The 25,948-nt window shown below is 35.3% G+C and overlaps 1 protein-coding gene across 1 annotated transcript in view; it reads right to left on the bottom strand.

The window, feature by feature from the left end:
• CTNNA3 (catenin alpha 3) overlaps positions 1-25,948 on the bottom strand; it is a 1,592,500-nt gene that overhangs the window by 538,940 nt on the left and 1,027,612 nt on the right. The window contains exon 11 of the mRNA XM_008695933.2: positions 969-1,061. Within this exon, the coding sequence (XP_008694155.2) occupies positions 969-1,061 (93 nt within the window). The remainder of the gene's footprint in view (positions 1-968; positions 1,062-25,948) is intronic.

Below are 25,948 nucleotides of genomic sequence, written 5' to 3'. Positions count from 1 at the left end.
CCGATTCAAAAGACATTTTAAAAGCATCAAATCCAATCCACAGTACAGAGAAATGCGAACTCTCCTGACTGCGGAGGGGAGTATAAATGATTCAACCACTTCAGGGACCCCAGTGCAGTATTTCGGTTGCTTGTGAGATCTCACAGAAAACTGACATCAGTTGTGAGATCTCAGTTGCAGGTCCTCTGGACTCGACTTCTCCAGCCAGTTTTTACTTGTTAATCCACATTAAGTCCAAAGGAGGAGTCTCCCTTACTGTTTCCTCAATATTCTTAGAGATGAAATTATTGGCAAGGCAAATCAAGAATTTAACACATACACCACTTTTAGAAAGATGAGAATCTCAGCAGATATCCAGAGACTTGAAGTCTCTAATCATTGCTATATTTCACATCCTTACAACATTTGTGACCTTTATGAGGAAGTAACTATCCATATTTTCTCTTGATTATTCTAAGACAAGGTATTTAAGTTTGTCCTTAGGTGTATACTGATTTACGGTTCAAGACACTATCCTAGAAATAATTCCCTAAAGATATGTTGCTTTTCAGATAACAAACAAACAAAAACTTCTGAATTGCAGACAAGAAAAAATGTCTTGGCTTTTTTCAAACTCATGTCTTCTTTGAATAAAAGAGGGGAAAAGAAGTCATTCCTTTCATATTCTGAGATTTCAAAATTAATAAGACTAAAAATAAAATTGTTGGACAAAGCCCTGTTTTGATTTCACACTGTACCTTTCTCTCACAAAATTCTGATATGGTCCCTTAGGGAATGTTACAAGAACCAGGTGCTAAGTAAAGAAAAAACTTCTGCTTAGTAAAGAATAAACCCTGACCTTAGGACAAGTCATCTTTTGTGCTTAAAATAAATATCTTAAAATATTTTCATATATATAAAGCTCCAGAGTATTAAATATAATTTTTACAGTTAGTTTAATGAAAGAGACAGCAACTTAATTATCGTACCTGTGGACACAAGGTTTCCAGGTGACTGGCCGCAATTTTGACAATTTTAATTCCATCTTCATTTGTTGACATAGAACAAGCAAGATTTGCCACCTTAAATACAATCCAAAATAATGGAAAGTATTTCAGATTACTAAGGAAATGCAGAAACATTTGTTATCCTAAATAACTTAGAGCATGTACATATTCATTGAAAAATCTCAGTGATAAACAACAGCATTCTCATAAATGTCACTGCTATCTGTTTTATGGAAGGACTCAGAGAATCTATTAAAACAATTAACAACAAAGGACTCTAGAAAATTCTTTAAAACAAAAAGGAAGACAGATGAGTGAATCACTCAACCCTATCCAGTCTCTTGGTATCAACATCTAACCCATAATAAGATGCTAACTATTATGGTTTCCTATAGGACTGGGGGAGAAAAAAAAAAAAAAAACAGTTTATCTTTGGATTGAATGCTAATAGGTTCTTGGAATCTCATCGATTATAATTTTTTTATGTTTGTAATCGTTTTATTTTTTTTCATTCCCCAACAGTCTACCATGCATACTTAAATTGCATTAAGCATGACTATATCTTTACTCATGTTTTATTCAGCATCAAATATATTACAAAGCTAGACAAATACAAGATAATTAAATTCTTCTTCCTGTTCTTGCTTTTCTACTACAACTTCATGGGCACTGTTTGACATTTCAGCAATTTGATTCAAGCATTAGTAACACCTAAATTCCTTTATATATTACTCCTTTTGAAACTTGCACTGCTTTCCAGTGAAATGGGTGCTCTCTTAAATAGTCACCTTAATGTCCATTACCTAAGCCCAATATTTACAAATACTTTCTTTATACCATGAAAGAGCCATGAGGAAGAGCATGGGATTCCTTCCTCTTCCTTTGACCCTCACTCTTATTCAACGTTGTTCTTGCTAGCAGGTGAATGTGTCCAGTGGCAATGTTTCCTCTGATCTACAAGTTATGTCACTGTCTTCATCACTGCAAGGAAATAGCTTTTCCATCATTTTCTTAACCTTTCTAATGTCTCTGTTGGTTATTATATGCTTCAACACATTGCAGATTTTACTACACAAATCCAAAATACATCCAGTTGCAGAAAACCACACAGCTGCAGACAATGGAAGCAAACACAAATATATCCTTGGATCACAATTGTAGAGTACCACAAAATGTAACTTAAGTGGATTTATAGTCTGCTTTTTTATAGCATTACTTTTAATATGTGAACAGTGAAACAATTCCATGATTTGCATTTACATATAATGAAATAAAAGCCATACATTATTTAGCTGTGGAAGGGCATTGTTCACTTTATTAATGTATATGAAAATGGCTTACTTGAAAAGGGCTTTTGTTGGCTTGAAGGTCACAATGCTTCAACTTTCATATCTGACATACAATTAGCACATCTGTGAATTATTTGAAAAGGGCAGTAGTTTCCACACCCCCTCCCACCTCCAAGTTCCACTCACAGAAAGTACGATTCAGCAATCTAATCACTTTGACATGTCTTCTAATAATTTGCACGGCACTGAAGAAAATCTCTATCTGTAAATATGAGCACTGTTTCTTTTAAGTAAAATTTTAATAATTAGAAATTATTGGCTCAATCTTTTGTTCAAACCAGATGAATGCTGGTTAATCCAAAGTTTAAAAAATTACAAAAACATGCCCCAAATACTCTTTTCTTTATTTTTTAATGGATCATCTTTCGCTTTTTTTCCCTTTTAAAAACAGATATTCTTCTACTGGACATTTGCTGGATACCATGTTTATTGTAGGCCAATTCAGTGACTAACATAATGTGGAAATCATCCTAATCACAAAAGTTCTGTTTATATGAGTAGACTTAAATTTTACAAAACTCTCAATTGAATATACAGCACAGCTAAAAGTTTTCTACTCAGTTAATGATCATCCTAACACTTTGTCTTCCTTTAGTCAGACAGACTTGAAATTATCACTACCAGAACTGTTTTGTGTCAGATGAATTTTCTAAATAATCAAGTACTATTTTCCAGATTAACGCAAGTGGAGTTTTAGTGATGTTTTATGCAAACAAATTTGAATTTATGAAATAGCTAGTATTCTGTGACAAAATGAAAAAAAAAGTTAAGGGATAGAAATAAAATCTCTTTACATTTCTAATTTGAGTGACTTGTGACATATTTTCCAAAGCAACATCAATATGTGAATGAAAGCTAAATTTCTTCTAACAATATTCCTAAATTCTGTGTGGCTTTTTAGGAAGCCGGTTATGTTTCCGAGCACAGCATGAAGGCAACTCCCTACTAATCAAAGAAAGCAGCATGCAAATAAAATATTTTGTAAAATTGTTTGAGATATTTGGACATCTGACATCTTCGTATATCTAACTTTGACAACATTTCAAAGTCTGTGTAAAGCTTCATTATTCAAGAGATCCTTTTGGAAAGTTTCTGCCCACTAAGGGAAATTAGGACCTAGAAAGAGTTTAGAGACAAACAGTTCTTGAACCTAGAGACAAAACAGGCTTAAGCCTGATTTCCACAATTAATAAGCATTTGACAATGGGCAAAATGTTCGCTTCTCTAAGCTTATTTTGTAACCTGAAAAATGGGTATGATGATAATATCTGTGTCACTGGAGTGCTTTGATTAAATGAGATAGTGCGTGGAGAAGGCCTGGAGCCATCAGGTAGTCTTGACCATGTATGAATTTCCTTCTAGTTCATCTGTCTCTCTACCAGCGCAGGGTGGGAAAGAGCAGTTAGTCTCTTAAGAGGTTTTACAGAATTAAAACCTTAAGAGCCTAAAGAAATTTGACAAAACGTCTAATCTGAAAGTCACAAACTAAAGCATTTTCAAGACTCATGCAGAAAATACAAACATAGAATATTGATATAACTCAGTGGTTGGGCGGGTTGGTAGGTCTCCAGGCAAACGTGAGTGTGTATGCCCTCCCTAAAGGCATTAGAACTCATTAAAACAAGATGAAAAACAAACAATAACAACAACATTGCCTTGACCAAACTAACCGTCTATTGGCTTTAGTTCATAGGTCAGCAGTTTGTGAATTCTGATCCCATTCTCTAATCATCTATTGTACAGATAGGAAAACAAAATCAAACAAGGAGAAGAAACATACTCAAACCATCCAATGACAGAGACTATTAAGTAGAGCTATGTGTGTGCTCTTTTATGCCACCCTGAATTAAAAGTATTGACAAAAATTCCTGCATTGAAATAACTTTTTATTGATATTGTACTACATTCTTACCCAAGTCCATGAGATCAGTCTAAATTATCCTAAACAAACGGGACCAAAGGCACTCAGGTAAATTCATAAGTTTGTTAAAAGAAAAAGCCCAGGACACAATATTCTTTCATTTTTATAAAAAATTAAACTGGGGCACCTGGGTGGCTAAATTGGTTGGGCATCTGACTCTTGACGTTGTCTCTGGTCATGATCTTGGGGTCGTGGGACTGAGCCCCATGTCAGACTCCATGTTTAGCAGGGAATCTGCTTGGGATTCTCTCCCTCTGTCCCTTCCCCTGCTCATGCTTTCTCTTTCTGTCAAATGAATAAATTTGGGAAAAAAATAAACTATATCATTGAAATCATCAATGATACTGTATCTAATAATTGCAAAAGATAAATTTAAAAATCTTTAAATGGCAACACGTCATGTTACCAAGAATGATTTTATTTATGTATTTTATATCGGTGCCTTTCACGTGACCCTCTCTCCTTCTCACCAGTCCTTCTGCCTCTAAGATGTGTGTCCATTCTAGACTTTTCAAACTTGACTAAATGTACTGCTCTATCTGGGTTGTTTAAAACAACAACAGCAACAACAACAACAACAACAACAACAACAACAAAAACTGTAGACAACAAAGCCTGGTCAGATGATTCCTAAACTAATTAACATTTGTTTCCATGTGGTTGGTGTTTTTTATCCTCTTCCTGGTTCCTAATTCAAGTTTTCTATACCAATTTTGTATGTTCCTGTCATCCTTTCTATTTGCTGAACTTTGGTTCTACCCTTTCACATGGCATAGAACATGGTACCCGAGATGTCTGGGTGGCTCAGTCAGTTAAGCACCTGACTTTTGGTTTTGGCCTAGGTCATGATCTCGAAGTTGTGGGATCAAGCCCTGTGTTGGGCATGCTCAGTGTGGAATCTGCTTCAGATTCGCCCTCCCTCTCTCATTCACTCTCTCTCTTTTTCAAGTAAATAAATAAAATCTTAAGAAACAAAACAAAACAAAACATGGCACCCTTCACTCCCTAAGCTATGGTCTTAAGTGAGAAATGAATCATTGAACATTATATCAAAACCTAATGATGTCATTGAATATTTATTAAAAACTAATGATGTACTATATGTTGGCTAATTGAATTTTAAATAAACAAACAAACAAACACTCTATTTTGGAATCTGGCCTTGTAGAACCCTGCCAGTTAGGCTAGTTCTGTCCCTCACTTTCCATCAAGGTCAGGGAGATGACCATGCTTGACCCAAAAAAATGACTCGCTAATGATAGAGCCAAGGACAGTTATAAAAAAAGATATTTGGGGATTTGAGGTATTCTCAATGACTTTTCAGTCAGTCTACCATGCTATCTGCTCAACTCTGCTTTTCATCATTGTTTTGTTCTGATCTTGTAAAGAGACTGTATTTTAAAAGTATTGAGTACCAGAGGGGCACCTGGGTGGCTCAGTCCATTAAGAATCTGACTTCAGCTCAGGTCATGATCCCAGGGTCCTGGGAACAAGCCCTGCAGCAGACTCCACATTCAGCGGGGAGTCTGCTTGTCCCTCTGCCCCTCCCTCTGCTTATGCTCACTCTCTCTCCTCTCTCTCTCAAATAAATAAAAATATTTTTTAAAAAGTATTGAATACCAGAGCATGATCTATTTCAACATTCTAATATCAAGTTTTATTTGAAATCCCAGCAGCACTAGTTGTCCTCTCTGTCATTTTAGATAACTGAAATGCTATTGTTGCTATGAACGAGCTCACTATTTGGACAGCTGTTCATCACACATCATTCAGGCTGTCACCATGGAATTCTCACACAGCTATTTACCTGTGATATGATTTCTCAAGAACATGAAGCAAACTTTGATGTTTGATGAGATTTCCATTGCCACACATTCATTGTTTATACATAGTTCACATAGTTAATTGTAGTATCATGTCACTGTGTATCCTAGCTCTCAGTGGGGGATAAAGGTCACTGTCTAATTTTCATTCACTTTTCTCTCTGACAGATGGTCATGCAACTCCTGTGTAAACACTTTCGAGACAGAGAAATTCAGAGACAGAATACTAGAGTTACTAGCTTATCAATGAATATAGGATGTGACTGTGTATGGAGAAAATATTCTTAGAAAGGTACCTAAGGCACCCATATTTATTAGGCTGCTAGAAGAGGATAATCCTACCATAAGTCTTAGAAAAGCAGGGATAGAGAAGGTTACCCACAATATTTTGATGCTATAGAGGCTGGAAGAAGAGAAAGTTTCAAGAAGGTGATCTCAATTATCAAATATTGACAGGTCAAGTAAGTAATCCCTGAAATTGTCCATTGATTTAGCCACACGGGCCATTCTTAGAATGCTGGAGTGGAATATTGATGGTCAAACCAGCCTATGTGGTCAGAGAACTGTGTAGGTGGTGTGGTAGTCTCATGTATCTTACAACTCAAAGCAGAGAACTAGAAACTACCTGGACAATATTCACTCCCCCATTCCCACATGTACTCATTTCTTTTTATTTCACCTCTCAAACATCTCCTGAATCATCTTCTTTTCTAGCTCCCTATCCTCATCATGCATAGTTCCTTTTCTCTCTGTTTCAGATATTAAACCAACTTTCAGTTATCCATACTTCCTTCTGCCACAGGATATTCACACACGCTATTTTCTTTAGCCTGGAATATGCTGCTCCTCCTTCTTAACTGTCACCCTTATACACCTTAGGCCTACTTTACTGCTATCCATCAGATCTCTGCTCCAAAGCAATTCCTTAAAGAGTTTTTCACCAATGTTCCATCTCCCATCCACCATGGAGACTTCCCCATACCCAAGTCAGGTTTTTCTTTCACAGCTTGAGTCTCAGTTTGTGATTATACATTCACTGAAGGGATAATTTGATTAGTGACCATCTCCTCTGCTTCTTAAGAGCAGGGTCCTTACCTGTGTTTGCCCAACGTTAGGCCCTCAGTTCCTAGGGCCTGATACATGATAGCCAAACAATAATAGATCTTCAGTGAATGAATAAATGCATAAATGCACAAATTAGCATGCTTAAGAATGTATCATTTCCAAGGACAGAATGCAAAATGGAACATAGAGGAAGGAGACAGCAGTAGAAATTCAGGACTAGCAAAAAGGGGAATAAAATCTCCCTTTGAAATTCATTTTCAATATTCCACAAAGGCTTAGACACTGGACTTCAAAGAAAAGTAACACACTTTTCTTCTAGTCTGGTCACCATACTTAACAAAGCTTGGGGGGCAGTTTCTTTCAAGTTTTACTTTCACTTAAGATATCAAATTGGAAACAACTGAAGAGCTCCCAACTTAGCTTTTAATTTATTTATTTTTAATCAAGTAAAATAATTGTTCAAAGGGCCCAAGCTGGCTGCCAAATGCTGATGAGTATGGCAGATGGAAAGAGGTATGATAACTGTCATCAACAAACCCAGGAGCTTTACTGTCTCCTGCAGAACATAATGTAATGCACGTTTTGTTTGCAGACAAGCCTCGCTCAGAGGCTTGGGACTGAGCCTGAGAAGTGTAGAAGGGGGTTTATGATCTCCCAATGTTGGCATCCAAGTGACTTCTGGCTAAACAAGCCAGCTTTTCTATCTCTCCTGGTGAAACAGTGCTTCCCTGATGCTCTTTGTAATAACAAGAAATAATATGAATTACAAGTTTTCTAAAGTATTTCACTAATAGAATTGTGCTACAGAAGTGCAGGGCAAGATGCAGGGGGACAATTTCAACCAAGTAACAAATATTGATTATTCACCTCTGGGAAGAATCCAAGGGAACTGCAAGGGAAATCAAAGAAAGTAGAAGCAAATCTCAGGAAATAGAATCTATTTGTGGTAACACATGAAAAAGAGAATAACTCTGTTTCTAAGTACAATAGGAAGTTAGAGGCAGTGGATCTCGTAGAAGAAAATGTAGTCAGCGTGTGTTAAGAAAACAAATTATTACCAAGGAACTTCATATTCTCTTGGACTTTGCATCTCAACCTACCTCCCAAGCTTTATGAATCTCACATTACACAATCCTGTCTCTGAATTACTTTAACTAGTGTTAACAATTTATCTGTCTGTCTTTGGTTATTCATCTGCAAGATGAGGAACAGATTAATTATTTGATTTGTAGGCCTCCTCCCATTTCAATAATTGCCTTTTAGTGATTATGTAACCTGATAATAAAATTAGATAGGAATCAAGGGGCAGAACTAACAGGCAATTTCTAAATAAAATATTAGCAACTTAAATCTAATTATGTGATAAAAGAATAACTATACAGCAAGACAATGTGGTTTACCCTAGGAATAAACAGTGGTTCATGATTGGGAAATCTAACTATAAAATGACTTGTTTTGCTATATTTCAACAGATTTCAACAAAGCATTTGATGACAGTTTTATGCCTATTCTTATTAAGGCAAAATAAAGCTAAATAAAGAAACAAAAAAATGTTAGTGAGCTATGACTATAAGGAATCATTCTTAACCTGAAACAAATTCCAGAAATTTACAGCAAATATCCTGCCCAAAAGTCAAGATTAAGATAAGCATTTCCACTATTACTGAAATTAATCAACATTTTATTCAAGGTTCTAGTCAATGTAAATGAACCTAAGAAATAACTGATAGCTGCAAATATTATACAGAGGGTGACAAAATTGCCTACCTAAAGAATGCAAGATAATTTTCTGAAAAGATGTTACCACTACTGAGTATTTAGTAACATGACTTAATGCAGGATGAATAATATGTATTACTTTTCTATACATCAGTGAGCATAAAATAAAATTTTAATAGCCCAATGTCTGTCATAGTAGCAACTAAAGTTATAAATTTCATGGTATATATACCTATTAAGAAATAGTACAACCATTGAATGTGTAGACTGCTTTGGGTAGCATAGATATTTCAACAATATTTGTTCTTCCAATCCATGAGCATGGAACGTTTTCCCATTTCTTTGTGTCTTCCTCAATTTCTTTCATGAGTATTCTTTAGTTTTTTGAGTACAGATCCTTTGCCTCTTTGGTTAGGTTTATTCCTAGGTATCTTATGGTTTGGGGTGCAATTGTAAATGGGATCGACTCCTTAATTTCTCTTTCTTCTATCTCATCGATGTATAGAAATGCAACTGATTTCTGTGCATCGATTTTATATCCTGCCATTTTACTGAATTCCTGTATGAGTTCTAGCAATTCTGGGGTGGAGTCTCAACTTTTTTCACAGAACTGGAGCAAATAATTCTGAAATTTGTATGGAACCAGAAAAGACCCCAAATAGCCAAAGGAATGTTGAAGAAGAAAACCAAAACTGGGGACATCACAATTCTGGACTTCAAGCTCTATTACAAAGCTGTAATAATCAAGATAGTATGGTACTGGCACAAAAACAGACACATAGATCAATGGAACAGAATAGAGAACTCAGAAATGGACTCTCAACTCTATGGTCAACTAATCTTCGACAACAGGAAAGAATATCCGATGGAAAAAAGACAGTCTCAACAAATGGTGTTGGGAACATTGGACAGCCACATGCAGAAGAATGAAACTGGACTATTTCCTTACACCATACACAAAAACAGACTCAAAATGGATGAATGACCTAAATGTGAGACAGGAATCCATCAAAATCCTTGAGAAGAACATAGGCAGCAACCTCTTTGACCTCGGCCACAGGAACTTCTGGCTAGACACATTGCCAAAGGCAAGGGAAGCAAGGGCAAAAATGAACTATTGGGACATCATCAAGATAAAAAGCTTTTGCACAGCAAAGGAAACAGCTGACAAAACCAAAAGACAACCAACAAGATGGAAAAAGATATTTGCAAATGACATATCAGATAAAGGGCTAGTATTCAAAATCTATAAGAACTTACCAAACTCAACACCCAAAGAACAAATTAATCCAGTCAAGAAATGGGCAGAAGACATGAACAGATTTCTCCAAAGAAGACATCCAAATAGCCAACATACACATGAAAAAGTGTTCAACATCACTTGGCATCAGGGAAATACAAATCAAAACCACAATGAGATACCACTCACACCAGTCAGAATGGCTAAAATTAATAAATAAGGAAATGACAGATGTTGGTGAGGATGCAGAGAAAGGGGAACCCTCCTACACTGTTGGTGGGAACGCAAGCTGGTACAGCCACTCTGGAAAACAGTATGAAGATTCCTCAAAAAGTTGAAAATAGAGCTACTCTACAACCCAGCAATTACACTACTGGGTACCCCAAAGATACAAATGCAGTGATCCAAAGGGGCACCTGCACCCCAATGTTTATAGCAGCAATGTCCACAATATCGAAACTATGGAAAGGGCCCAGATGTCCATCAACAGATGAATAGATAAAGATGTGGTAAATATATATACACAATGGAATATTATGCACCATCAAAAACGAAATCTTGTCATTTGCAATGACATGGATGAAACTAGAGGGTAGTATGCTAAGCAAAATAAGTCAATCAGAGAAGGACAATTACCATATGATCTCAATGATATGTGGAATTTAAGAAACAAGGCAGAGGACCATAAGGGAAGACAGGAAAAAAATGAAACAAGACAAAAACAGAGAGGGAGACAAACCATAAGAAACTCTTAATCTCTTAATCATAGGTAACAAACTGAGGATTGTTGGAGGGGAGGAGGGTGGAGGGATGGGATAACTGGGTGATGGACATTGGGGAGGGTATGTGCTGTAATGGGCACTGGGTATTATATAAGACTAATGAATCACAGACCTGTTCCCCTGAAACAAATACATTTATATGTTACTTAATTGAATTTAAATTAAAAAAAGAGAAAAGAAATAGTACAACCATATCATATACATGCTTATGTGCATATCATGGAATGCATATGTGTATATATATTAAATTTTACTTAATGAAATAAAAGAACAACTGGATAAATGGGGAGAAATATATTCCTGAATGAGAATGCTCAATATTGTAAAAATAAAATGTCAACTCATTTCCTATATTTGTCTATTAATTTAATAGTTCTAAATGGAACTTAGCTTAATTTTAATGTACATCTGGAAGAATATGTGAAAGACTAGCAAAGATGATTTACAAAAAAGAATAATGGGAAGTATAGTAAGTGAGTAATTAAAACCCTTGGAAATTTAATGACTTTCGAAGTGATGGGAAAAAATAATGGTGATGGCCCAATTGGCTACTACTTGGAGAGAGGGTGGGGGAATTCAATGTACATAAAAAGACTGGCATATATGACTGCATAAAAATTTTTGAAATTTCAAAATAATGAAAACTTACAAAGTCAAAATGCAAAAGATGAACAAAAGTACTTGGTATAGTATAACCCAAACAAGATTAGTATCCTGAAAGCATAAATAATTCTTAAACATCAAGAAGGAAAAAGGGCATTAAGAAATGGACAAAATATTTAAACAGACACTTAACATATGAAATACAATAAATACATCAAAAGATTCCCAATGCACCTTTTTATCTATTAAGCAGGAAATACAACAAAAACAAGAAAGTGACATTTTTCCTTGTCATATTAGCACTAATTAAAAAATTTTATATTTTACAGTATTGCTGAAGGTATAGGGAAGTAATTAGAGGGTAAATGGCCAACTTTCCAGATAGCCATACAGCCTCACCTATGAAAATTTAAAATTTGCAAAAGTGCAGAAACTCAATTTAATGTAATCTGTCCTTCAGAAATACTTGCATATGTGAACAAACATACAGCCACAGGAAGGTTCATTGCAACTTTACTTGAAAAGTGAAAAGGAATCTAAATATTTATCAAGGGAGCATAAATTAAATCTTGTAATACTATGATTCTGTAAAAAAAGGAAAAGAACCCTTTCTGCTAACATAAAATATCTCAAATATATAATTTAAGTAAAAAATATTATAGAATATATGTAAAAAGTATTCCTATTTAAATAAAACTATGTATTATAATTATGCATAAATGCAAAATATAAAGTCTACAGTGATAAACCCCAACTATTAACAAGAGTTATATATGGGAAAAGAAGTGGGATTGCTATAGCCATAAAGAGAATCACTCTATTTGAAATTCATGCTTCTATAGTGCCTGAATTTTTTCCAAGTATCTTTTTTTCACTACATATTTATCTAATTAAAAACAAAAAGGATGATTGATGAAATAATTCTATATGTATTGAATTGGAAACATGCCATTGACAAGGAAAACAGAATGTCTAACATGAACTCATTTATTAAAGATGATGAGTCTGTGTGTGTGGGTGTGTGTATGAAAGTGTGATATCTAAAATGTTGTTCACCAAAATGGTAATTGTGGTTACCTCTGAGAAGTAAGACTCAAGATAACTTCAACTTTCATTCTTCACGCTTTTAAAAATTTATAGGGCAACCCTCTCAGGTCCCCTCCCTCCTCAGGAGCTTTGGACTATTACTCCATTATCTTTTATATTTATATTTATATTTTGAGTTTTTGTAATGAGAATGAATCATTTTTATAAGCAAAAATCAAATAAATTTCATTTTGAACAAAATATAAAATTTCTCTACCTATATAGGAACTTTTAATATCAATCAAGAGGATCATATTAATCATGACACTTATTGCAAAATCTAAGAATCCAAAACCATTTAAAAGTAGATTTTCCAGAAAATACACATATATAATGACTTAAGTGCTACTAGATAGAAAATAGTGTTTATTGTTTCAGATGCTGGTATATTGAAATGATGATTCACAAATATGGATGATTATTCAAATGGGAGAACCAGGCACTGGTTTTATCTCATGTTTATTTAATATAATGGCAAATATTAAATGAATAAAAGCTCATTGCAAATGACAAATTCAGACCACCCAAAAATGACCTTAACTACAAATAAAAATTCCATTTGTTTGGAATGCTAAAGGTATTCTATGCATGGCGTGTGTGTGTGTGTGTGTGTGTGTGTGTGTGCGTGTGTGTGTGTCTGTGTGTTTGTTAGTCTGTTTGCAGCAGATTCAAGGTGATGCTTCTAGTGATCAAGGGATTATAAAATAGTGCAAAGTTTTTTTCTTATTTTATCCACATCTTCCAATTCTATGCAAATTTGCATTCAAACTTCTTGTTCCCTCCAATGAGTCATTAAAGATGAAAATAATCATTTGTCTAAGTGGACATATGCCAATGTTATTCTAAAAAACAAGCACTAATATGTTGTGTCAGTATGTGTCATCACAAAGGAAATGAATGAGATGAAAACACACACACACACAAACACATGCACACACACAGGACTTAAACAGTTTTGACTGTTGGAGTGCTACTTCTAATAAATTATCTGAAGTATGTTCCAGAGCCTAAATTGAGGTCTGCAATGTATACTGCTCTGAGGGTCCCATTTTACCAAACACATTTCTCATCTTTTATTTTGGAACAATGTATAACTGTATACAAATACACACACACCATATGGATATACAATGTAAATTATAATGGTAAAACCAGCTAGACAGTTCCCTCAAGGTCCCTCTCTGAATTAAGCCATTATTCACCTCAGAATCATTACCCAAAGGATAAAAGTATGTGCCACCTGTCAAGTAAATGTAATATAATAAACAGCATCGAATAAAATCGATTTAACTACCAAAGAGACAACGCAAGTCTAAACTATAAATTAAAGACAAGATCAAGTGTTGTTTCCTGAACTGGTGATATACTTTGTTGTCTGCTGAGGGTCAAGCATAAATATGAAGCATGCAGGTCTAATAAGTCCTTATTAATAGGATCAGTGTGTAAAGGGCAGATGTCAAAAAGTACCATAATTGGCCTTCACTATCATTGAAATTGACATCAAATTTCAAAGTGATTTTATGACCAGTGACCTGACATCTCAAGTGGCAGAAAGAGAACTGATTTTCTTAAAGACAGAATGTGCTAAAGCCAATATAAAGTTTCAGTTACTTTAATTCCGAACCACCATTTTTTGTACATATCACTCTATTCAAATGTCATCATGGAAACTGAAGTTGTCATACACTGCAAAATTAATTGAATCATATTGTATAAACTTTGCAGATATGGATGAGGTGGCCATGACCACCTGATTCCCTAACTAATCAAGACATCCACACCTAGATACATTCCTTACTGTCATGAAAGAATGAGTCTCTTAGTAGAGTGGCAGTTGGCAATCAATCTTCTGACAGCTTTTATTTTGGAAGATATCAGAACAATAACTTATGCAACTTGTAGGTATCTGTTTACGACAAAAGTTAAATTCTAACTTTGAAGGAAATAGGCAAATAAGCTTAAATTACTAGAATTACAATCTTGTAGAAAGACTCTTATCTTTCAGTATAAATGACCCATAGTGAGTAAGACAAATTGAAAGAACACAGTATGTGTAAGGCAGTGTGTGTGTACATGTGTTTGGAGGAGAGGGAGTGGGGTAAGCATGACTGCATATGTGTGTTTGAAGGCCCCAACAAAATATGCAAATCAGTATACTACTATTAAACACTATGGTTTCCATATCCCCTTATCCTTGGGCTCCCCAAATCCTGTGAGGGCTCTGTAGATGGGTTTTGGATTTAAATTACATAATAACGGGGTGCCTGGGTGGCTCAGTTGATAAGCATCTGCCTTTGGCTTAGGTCATGATCTCAGGGTGCTGGGACTGAGCCTGGGTTGGGCCCCCTGCTCAGGGAGGAGTCTGCTTCCCTCTCTCTCCCTCCCCTTACCCCTCCCCACCACTCATGATTTCCCTCTCTCTCTCAAATAAATAAATAAAATCTTTAAAAAATAAATTACATAATAAATAGTGAAGTGTAGCTAAACAATGTGATATAGGAGGAAAAGAAAATCAAAGATTTAGGTCCCTCTAAGTTTGGCAAGCAAATGAGCCATTTTACGTTTGATCTTAGCTACTCCCGCTACCTCTATAGCACACTGAAATGCTGAGTCCATAATGTGAGTACTGGCTGTCATTAGAGGACATGATAATGATAAAACATTTGCCGTTCAATCCTAGCAGTATTTCTTGATATTGCTAATGGTTCCGAATAGCTCTAGAAGGGAGGAAGGAAATGGAAGAGTGAGAGACCTTGTTTTACCAAATTTCCTTAATTATAGCAAACCAATATATTAATTCTATTGGCACAAGGTTGAACTGTGAAATCCTGACAACAGAAATCATCTCATCCCTCTTTATAGTTCTCAACTTTTCAAGCAATGGTGCTCATAAAGTCTGTGTCAAACTTAATGTATTTAAGCCAACACTGCAATTAAAAAATTTTCACACTGTCTTCTCTATGAAGGTTATTATGAATGTATTTACAGAGGACTAAAGACAACAATAACCTTCCACAAATATTTATTATGTATGTATCAGACCTATTTTAGACACTAAAGGAAGAACGGAAGATGGGAAAAAAAATAGTTCCCAAGCTTCAAAAAATCAAAGATTTAGACGTAAAAACACAAAACAAGATACTAAATAAGTAAAACACTAATTGCTGACGGGCATCAGAGTAAAGAAATAGTGCAATGAAGCCTTAAAAAGTCTAGGTGAACTATTTTAAAGAATCTTAAAGAATGATAGTTTCTATGTGTCAAATGAATTGTTTTTAAATTATGAATGCAATTATGTTATTCAAAGATACATGGTAAGAGGAAACATAATAGTTCTCATAAATCCCAGTATCAGAAGACGTCTGGATAATAAAAATCAGAAATTTCTGAATAAAATAAAAAGTGATATTCAATAAATAGTGAATGTTCTAATGAAAACAAATATTACTCCAAAAAATCTTAAAGTTAAATTTTATGTGGTTACATTTCTATCTTTACGACAACAGTGCTTATGTATTTCGTTGGTTTCGATTCTCATCTCCAGTAATGCGAAACTTGAATCAAATTCGAGAAAGCAGCGCTGCACTGAAGGTAGACCCATGCACATCAGCTACATGGCTCACATGGCCGCACGAGCCAGGGCTGGATCCTCACCAGCACCGCTTCAAATTCTTGAATCGTAGCTGCAGGAGGTGGAGGGCACTTCGCATCATCTCGTCCAGTTCTTGACCCTGCTTCAGGAAGCTGGCTTGCTTGCACTGCACCTGGAGCCTTTCAAAATGTTGTCAGGCTCAGCGTCTGAAGAAAGAAATCCCACAGTGCTCTGGCCTTACTCAGTGTGTGTTTTATTCCAGAAGTCAGGAGATAGGTTACTTTCTTTCCAGGCTCTTGGGGGCAGAAGGTGGGCTTTCTCACCTATGAGATGGTAACCTTTATGAGTGCCTCCCTCCTGGACTAAAAGGAGAGTACAAAGTGCCCTGGATGCTTAGCAACAAGAAACAGAGAATGCCAAATAAAAGTCCAGTCCATTTTTCACTGCTGCTGTTAGAGTCCTACTTCACCTTCAGCCTCTGACTACTGTGGATTCCTCCTGCCGCAGGCTGCGCAGCTTTGGAAAACACACCCACACCTTGTATCTCTCTCCTGTTGATTAATTAACACTAATAGGCAGCTGTCCTCCCTGCATAAAGCCACAGCCATCACTGAATTACTTGAGGGCTAATTATGCTGTTTGTCCAGACTCAGAGTTTCTCTTCCTTCCAGCAGCCTACCCTTTGGACCCTTACTGCTCATTATCACCTCCACTGGTAGAGGAACAAGACAAGACTGTCACCTGTGCCACTTCTTATATTTCCAAGAAAAAGCTGAAATCTAGGTAATGCCACTGTAGGCTTCCTCTGCAGAGGTTTTTAGCTCAGCAAAATCCCTCTTGTAACCTTTGTTCGTAATTTCTCCCTAAATGCTGAATTATAGTATTAAGAACTAGAAATCTTTCCCACACATGACTTTTAAACTTACTTTTCAGACACCTTTAAGGGTCACTATCAACTCAAATTCAATTCTTTACCTCCTCTCTCCCAGCACATTCTATTCAACCTGGTTTTTTTTTTTCATTTGGATAGATTTTTCCCTTCTTCCTCCAACAATGGACTTCGAAATCTATTGCTTTCTTTTCCCATAAGCAGACTAATGCCAGTCCCTCCTCTCTTCCTCCATTCATTTTCCACACCTCGTTCTCCTTTTTCAATGCTCATCCAATTGTCTTCTCTCTTCTTAAGCTAAACACCTCATTCTCCACATAATCAATGTACTGCCACCATCACCGCTGGCCCTTTCTGGAACCTCCAGGCACCACGGTGCAGCTATCTTTATTGGTTTCTGGGCTCTGAACTATCATTTTTTCCTCCTCACTCCTTAATCTTTTCATGATTTTGTTCCCCTCTCACCAATTCTTCCATCTTCCAGATTCTAAGTTTCCCTCACACTTTTCCTCTCATTCTTCCCTTTTCCACTCCCCTGTCTCTAGGGTAAGTGAAACATAATATATGAACAATATGGGATGTCTTCGCTTTGTACTTTAAAGATATCACATTTATCTGCTTTCTCTCTTGGTGAATAATTCATTTCCTGTTGTTTTGCTAATAGAATCTGTAAGCCAGGGGCGCGTTTTACAGCTATGTTTAGTAAACTGAATAGTAGAATATTTTGTCATAATGCAATAAGTGTACCAGAAGTCACTCGTTTGGGAGTTATGAAGTCCTGAGGGGCAAGACTCAAATGCTGTGGTGGATTAGTTAAACCATAGAACAAGCAATTATAATTGCTTATCCAGTTAAATATTATAAGTTACAGTGAGTGTTTAAGCTAGTGTTGAAAAAAAATTTTTATTATTTTAAGACTTGCATCCTAGTGACTGTCACTACTTTTCTGTATTATGTTCAGTTAGCCAACTTACAGTACATCATTAGTTTCTGATGTAGTGTTCACTATTTTTTTAAGTAGGTCCAGTAAAATAACTCCAATTTATCTTCACTCTGTTAATAGATACAGGTGAAATGGAGGTTTCTCTATGAAAATATGAAGCAGTATGATTTAAAAAAAAAGAAACGGCAGTATGGATATTGGGATCCAGACTGAACTCTTTCTGCTTCCTTTTATATTTTACCTACAGCATTTGCCATGCAGATAACTAACCACAGAGTCTCACTGTCAAGCTACGGTTGTGTCCTCAAATGCATCAGGTTAGTGGTAACACATCATATTTTTCTCTTAGAGTGTTACCCAATTATATAGATTCAACTCCTTCTAACTCTCCACTCTTTCAAAATCTCCAGGAAAAAAAAAAGTTTGAAGCATCTATTTAGAAGTCGCTGTGTACACACTCTGTTTTAGGAGTTCATAACTAGTTTAAGAAGATATAATCTGGAACCAGAAACATTCTAATACTGTGCGTCACTTTATGGTTAAATAAGTATGTATGTGAAAGTAAAAATGACCCTAGTAAATTTGCCAAGTCAGATTTTCTACTTCATATGTGTCACTTTTAATTTATCACTGTAATCATGTAAAACTCCTGGGTAATTAAAAGAAAGATTTATTTCCTACAATGTCTATCACACTATAGATGAACTCTTTACATACACGCGCATATGCACACACACACACGTTTATTTTAAATATTCAAAAATTTAATGATTTTAAAATAATGTGTTCAGTGTAAAATTTTTGTGAAACATAGTTAAATTAAAAACAGTAAACACATTGTCAGTGTGGAAAAGTCGGTTTACTCAAGGCATTGTCTCAACTCCTCTTTTCTTGTGCCTTTCCTACCACTCTAGGGCATATTGTGGAGTTCTAACCAGATCCTTTCTTCAGAATCGATGCACTCAATAATCTGCTACTGACCACACATGGCTTAGTCCCTCACTAGAGACTGCCCTTGGCTGTAGGAAACTACCTTCCCCAAGGCAATGCCCCTTCCAGTGGGCAGTCATAATCAATCACAGTCGGAACTACTACTGTGAAGGCTTAGCCTCCTTGCCTCAATTTGTGACAATTCTCAAAGGCCATCTGAATTCCAGAACCTCTAATAAATCAGGTGAGGTTTCAGTTGCAATCACATTGTAAGCTAGTTTCTTCCTCTATCCAGTCCTCCCTTCCTCCCTTCCTTACAGGTGTATCTCCCAGGATCATAGCCCAATAAACTTTCTGCATGCAATTTTCTGTATCACAGTCTGTTTTCAGGGGGAACTAATTTAAGAAAACTAAAATACCTAGTAAACAAAATACTTTTTCTGTCTTCCCTGTTGTTCAGCTTGGCCATGTGCCAATGAGACTAGGCACAATTCCCCAGAGGAAAAATGTTTCCTCCATTCATAACCAAGATTCACTAGGATACGTTCCTTTCACATTTTCCCATTGTCCTCCTCCCTATCCCACTCACTATATAGACAAGCTACCTGAAAGTCTGAAATATCAAAGCTAAAATAGCAAGCATACAAAAACACCTCAGACTCTTGAAAACATCATTAGACAGATGGGCTTATGCCAGCAATCATCACCCCTAAACTTTTGGATAAGCAGGGGAAAAAACTTTCTTTTTAAAGTCGATTGTTACTTGCAGCCAAATGCAATTCCTAAATGATACAATCAAGGAATCTGTCTAGAAACGTATGTATAAGTGTAGTTAAGTGTTATTTACAACAAAGAAATGTAACAGTTTTGTAAGTGGTAAATTTTGGTTTATCCTTAGGAAAGAAAATTATAGTCATTAGAATAATTCTTTTGAATGCTGATTTAATGTTGTTGAGAAATACTCAAGGCCATATTAAATTTAATAACATAAATCCATTACACACACACACACACACACATATTTTTGATGAAGCCACCAATCTCGTGAAGTTTCCTTATGGAAAAATTAAATTGCCTGCCATGGCATATTGTATTTTCTAAAGACAGCCAACATTAATATAATACATCTCATTTCATATGCTCCTCTAAAAATGAGTCTTACATTCCTTCCATTGAGAGGTGGAGTCTGTGTTCCCTTAACTTGAATCTGGGCAAGGGCTCCCAACTCCTTCTAACCCACAGAAAACAAAAGGGGTAATAAATGTTGTTGTTTTAAGTCACTACATTTTAGGATGGTTTGTTAGTACCATTAGGTAAGATGAACGCCTATAGATTATCTTAGTTATTATCTGATCTCTTAAAATAGAGTTTAAAAAAAAGAAAAACTTGAAAATTCCAGGAAAATTTATAGTTCATTTGAAACATTTAATAAGTGCTCATTGCTCTTTTCAACTGTGATGAAAAATGAGAAAAATACCTTAAAATTAGTTTGCTGGGTGTGGAATCCAGGACCCTCACCCTAGGATTGTTAAAGAATCTTAGTAGTTAATACCGCTTCTGACAAAACAGTAATGGTCAGCATTTTTGTCTCTTTGTTAAAAGCGCTTCAAAATGTGTGCCAAAGATAGTATTTCTTCTAACCGGTAGGCTTCTCATTCTTTGTAGGGACTCCGTAAACAAAGGAAAACTACAGCAGAGCACATTTGAGTTTATGATTACTGTAAATACTGTAAAAATGCCAATTCTAGGCTAACACTTGAAAATAAAGAACTTACTTGAGCCTTTTGCCTCCTTTTGTGAAAAAGTGCCTTGGCAGGTAAATGGGCAACAGATATCGCACACTTCAATGTCATGATATGCAGACAAAATGCAAAAAAGATCAAGAAGGCAGCTTACTTCTAGATTTTTTGGGGGGTCGGGTTCATCTTTCCCCTAACTTTTCATGTGTAAATTAAACTACTACAGTTGTCAGGTAATGATAATTGAAATTCTCATTTCCTTTGAAAAGTCTCCAGTAAAAGTGGCAATATTTCTTTAAATCACACACACATATACCCTGAAATAAAATATTGCACTCCCTCCACCCAGAAAATATGACTAAGTCATTTAAGCAATATTGAATCTCTTCACAGAAAATCAGCAGGTCAGGTAGAAAATTACTCACCCTACACACTGGTTGTGCAGAATGTTGCAGGGTCTGAATTTCTGCCAACAGTGTTGGCATTGGCATATCTCCACTTTTCAATTTGCTACAATGCACTTAACCTACCACTGTTATTCAGTGTACTGTAACTGTAATACAAGAGCCTGTGTGTTCACCTGAGCTCAACTATTCCCTTGGCTAGAAATATTTCCAAACAGGGTGATAAATACAAATGCCTGCCATTTTCAAAAGTACATATAATAAACATTCCTGAAATACTTTGAAAGCCTACAGTTAACTATAAGCTTTGGTATACAAGGATTAGAGAATAAGGGCAAGGAAAACTTTATTAGCACACTCTAAAGTACCTAATGTATTATTTCTGCAGTGACATTCTTGCAGGATTTCTTCCATAACATGAAAAAGTCAAAATCTCAGCTGTTGCAGGCCCTGCTTTAGAATCCCAGGGACACACCCAGACAAGTTCTAGTGATTATTCATGAAACAACCTGACCTACACTCAACTCTTTAAGCAGAACACTGAAAAAAGCTTTTTAAATCTTACATGCAAAGGAAAGCTTAGATAGATGATAGATAGATAGATAGATAGATAGATAGATAGATAGATAGATGATAGATAGATAGATGATAGATATCAAGTGATAACAAAAATGAGATAATAAACCACAGGTGTCCTAGTTAGCTAATGGAGAATAATAAATCAAAATTTAGTGATTTAAAGCAATAAAAATCATATGATGTATAATATAGACTTGTAAATCCTATCAATAGCAATTGGGAGCTCAGCTTGTCCTCATATTCAAATAAAATTTTATTTCCAAATCGCAAATATTTTTCTTTTTAACGGTATGTTGATCTGAAGAATATGTATAGTCTCAGACATGAAGATCGCAGCTTTGCCCCTCTGTGTAATTGATGACCTTATTTGTGATTCCAAGCATGTACTTCAAATCTTTATTCCTTAAATGCATCTACTCCCTGTCAAAATTTGGTCTGAAACTGGAAAATTTTAGTAAGCATAGTTATATTTGCATCATAAATTCTAAGTGGGAGATTATTTACGGGCATCTCTTCTCTAGTAGAGTTGACATCATCATTACCAAACCATGTAGCTGGAACAGGTATCTGGTCTAAACTATTGCCTTTTATAACTAGTTGGCAATTTCCTATGGTCTCTTGCTATATTTTTTTTTCATTTGTTCTAACACATAAAAGGGTCTAACAAATAATTTGTCCTAAGCCTTCTCTGCTGTAAATCAATGTTTATTAATTCACTTCATTGACAATTATGAGTATTTGCTGTCTGTCCTCACAAATTCAAAATTGACCACTGTAAAAATGATAGATTCCATTGCTTTCATTCCATATTGGTTGTATCTATTTTTCCTACTTTCAAATATTTCTTCTATTTCCAAATCATATATAATACTATACAATTATCTAAAATAATTTTTAATTGAAATCTTTCTTGGGATAATTGTAAGTTCATATACAGTTGTAAGAAAATAATATAGAGATATTTCTTGTATACTTTGCCAACTTTCCTCCTATAGTAACATTTTGTAAAACTATACCACTAGGGTATTAACAATGATATAATCCACTAATTTTATACAGATTTGCCCAGCTTTACTTCTACCCTTTGTGTGTGAGGCTGTGTGGGCATGGGTGGGTGTGTATTAAGTTCTATGTAATTTTGTCACCTGTGTATGTTCACCTACACCTATACATTCTATACATTCACCACCACAGTTAAAATAATGAACAATTCCAATACCACCACAAGAATCTTTCATGTTGCCTTTTGATAACAATTTGCATACCCTCCTATCTGAAAACCCCACAAAACCATGAATCTGCCCACCATTTCTAAATTTTATTATTTAAAAATGTTATATAAGTGCATTCATACAAGATGTAACCTTTTGAGGTTTTGTTTTGTTTCATTTTGTTTTTAGGTTTTTGTTTTTGTTTTCGCACAGCAGTTTCCTGGAGATTCATCCAATTTGTTATGTGTATCAATAGTTCATTTATTTTTCTTACTGAGTAGTATCCTATGATATGTTTGTACTTCAATGCAAATATGTTCTACCATTCTCTATAGCTTGTATTTTTATCCTTTTCACATGGGCTTTCACAGGGTAAAAGTTTTAAATTTTATTATGTCCAATTTATCAATTTTTCCTTTGTTCATGACTGGAGCATCAGGTCTAAGAAGTCTTTGCCTAGCCCTAGTTCTCAAAGATTTTCTAATACATTTTTTCTAAAAGTTTTATTTGCATTTGACTATGATTCATTTTAAGTTTATTTTTGTATGTGGCGTGAGACTTCATGCAAAGTTCCTTTGCTTTGCCTCTAGATGTCAAATTGCTACAGCACCATTTGTTGAAAAGGTTATCCTTCCTCCATGGAATTAGTTTTTCACTTTTGTCAAAAATCAGCTAAGCAAATTTGTATGGGTCTATTTCTGAATCTTACATTCAGTTCCTTTGATCTATGTATCCATTTCTCTGCCAAAGTCACACTCTCTTGATTGTTGTAGCTATATGGTAAAAACTTAATATCAGGTAGAGTAATTCCTCCCACTTTATTCTCCTTCACTTAGAATCTTTTAGCTATTTTAGGACTTGTGCCTTTCCATATAAATTTAGAATAAGTGTATCTATGTCTACAGAAACTTGCTTGGATTTCTAAGGAATTGCATTAAACCTATCCATATGGGGACTATAAAGTGAAATTGGAGAAGAAAAGAGAAATGTTCTATCATAACAGAGCAAACACAGATGATGTTATGGCATTGGCAAAAAAACTAATAAACTAATTCAGAGTAAAAAAAAATAATATGAGAACACAAGATATCTATTTAAACCATACATGTGGATGTGTGTGTGTGTGTGTATGTGTGTACACCAAAGCACAACTGATAAGTCAGTTACAAACGATAAATGAAATTACAGCACAAAGAGTAAAATTTGAGTATATTGCCATCACAGAGTATTACTGGCATGAAACATATAACTCTAATACAGTAATAGAAGGTTTGGTTTTTTATAAAAGAATTGACTTTATGTTTTGCTTGTTTGTTTTTGGTGATAGGAGCAGGAGGAGAGTAGAAGGTTATCAATAAAGGTATAACTGTGTAGTAATATATATATCTTGAACTAGTGATCTGCTAAAGCTATCTACTTTTTTTAATACCTCTTAAGTGTATGAAGCAATACATTTTTTAAGACATCTCTACTGAAGTATAATTGACATGCCAAAACTGCAAACATTTAATGTATATAATTTGGTGAGTTTGGACATAGGCATACGCTCATGAAACCATTACCACAATCAAGGTAATAGACATATTCATCATCTGCAAAGTTTCCTTGTATGCCTTTTGTGTGTTTGTGTGCGCATGGTAAGGACATTTAAAATGAAATCTACCCTCTTCACAAATGTTTAAGTACAGAATACAGTGTTATCGACTATAGACACTATGCTGTACAGCACATCTTTAGAATTTATTCATCTTGCATAAGTGAGAGGGAGAAATGGAGAGTCACCCAATTGGTTTAAATCCATATACTTTTAAAGGTAAAAGGAGAGAGGAAAACAAGTGACTTTATTGAGTGTATGTTAAACTGCCAGGTAAGAAGGAAGGAAGGAAGGAATGGGGTTTTCCTGAGCGAGAATCTGTAACTGGAACAGAGGCTGTACAGAGCAGTGACCTTAGCCTCAATCACTAGACTCTCAATGACATAAGGTGTCCTTGACAAGTCTTGCTCAGATGGAAAAGCAGTAACAAGAGAAGTGATTTTCTAATCCCATGCTAACCAATCACAAAGAATTTGTGATTGAAGCAGTGGAAACCCAGAGCAAAGTTACCTCGTTACTTTAGAGCTTGTATTAGCCAGAAATACGGAAATGATAGATTTCAAGAAGTTCAGAAAAAGACAGCTATAGCTCCATGGCCTCAAATTCTGTAAAAAATGACAATTTGAGAGAGTCTGAAGGTTTTCAAAAAATATTCTGTGATCATAGTAGGAAAACATAAAAAAAATGATATGAATACACCTCAAACTCCATAAGAAATTTATATATAAGATGGACAAAACTGAGATAGAAATAAGTGCCAGGCACAGGGCCTCCCACATAAGATGTGCTCAACTCAGGTTTTGGCAAAATAATGAATGGATCTTATAAACCCAAAGATAAACATGTAAAATTGCATATACTATAAGCCAGAAGAGTCAACGTATACATCATCTGTTCATCTAATCATTCAGTCCAGAAATATTTATTGCACATTTGTTATGTACCAGGCACTTTCTGCTTTCAAGGATATCATAGTCCAGAGTGAGAAACCGATATGCAAACAAACAAACACAAATCAAAATGCAGGAAAGTAAGTACACATAGGTAATTGTTTAAAGTGCTTTGTGAACAGGCAGGATGGAGTTGTTAACTGAGTTTGGGGGAAGGAAGACTAAAAGGCTTCACCCTATAGATAACATTTGAATAATGTTGAAGAGTAGCTGAAATATACAGTTTTAAAAAGAACTCTATATAACTTAAAAGATTAGAAGAAAAGGGGTATGCTGTTTAAAAACCAGTGGTTAAAAAAAAAAAAAAAAAAACAGTGGCAAAATGTTAATGAGCTAGAGAAATGGCAAATACGTAAACTACTGGCATAGGGCTTAGAGAACTAAAGTGCACCCTTTCTGGCCAGTTCCAAAGATGTAAGTATGCTATAAAAATTTGGGGCAGCTAATGCTACAAAGGTTAAAAGAAATTTTACCTTTGATGTCATTCTTCTTTGTCTCCTAATCCCATATTTCCATCCCATTGACTCTGCTTTTATGCATCCT

This window comes from Ursus maritimus, unplaced genomic scaffold (genome assembly GCF_017311325.1).
Source record: "Ursus maritimus isolate PB19 unplaced genomic scaffold, ASM1731132v1 scaffold_7, whole genome shotgun sequence".
Classification (NCBI taxonomy): domain Eukaryota; kingdom Metazoa; phylum Chordata; class Mammalia; order Carnivora; family Ursidae; genus Ursus; species Ursus maritimus.
This window is presented reverse-complemented; position numbering and strand designations above follow the sequence as displayed.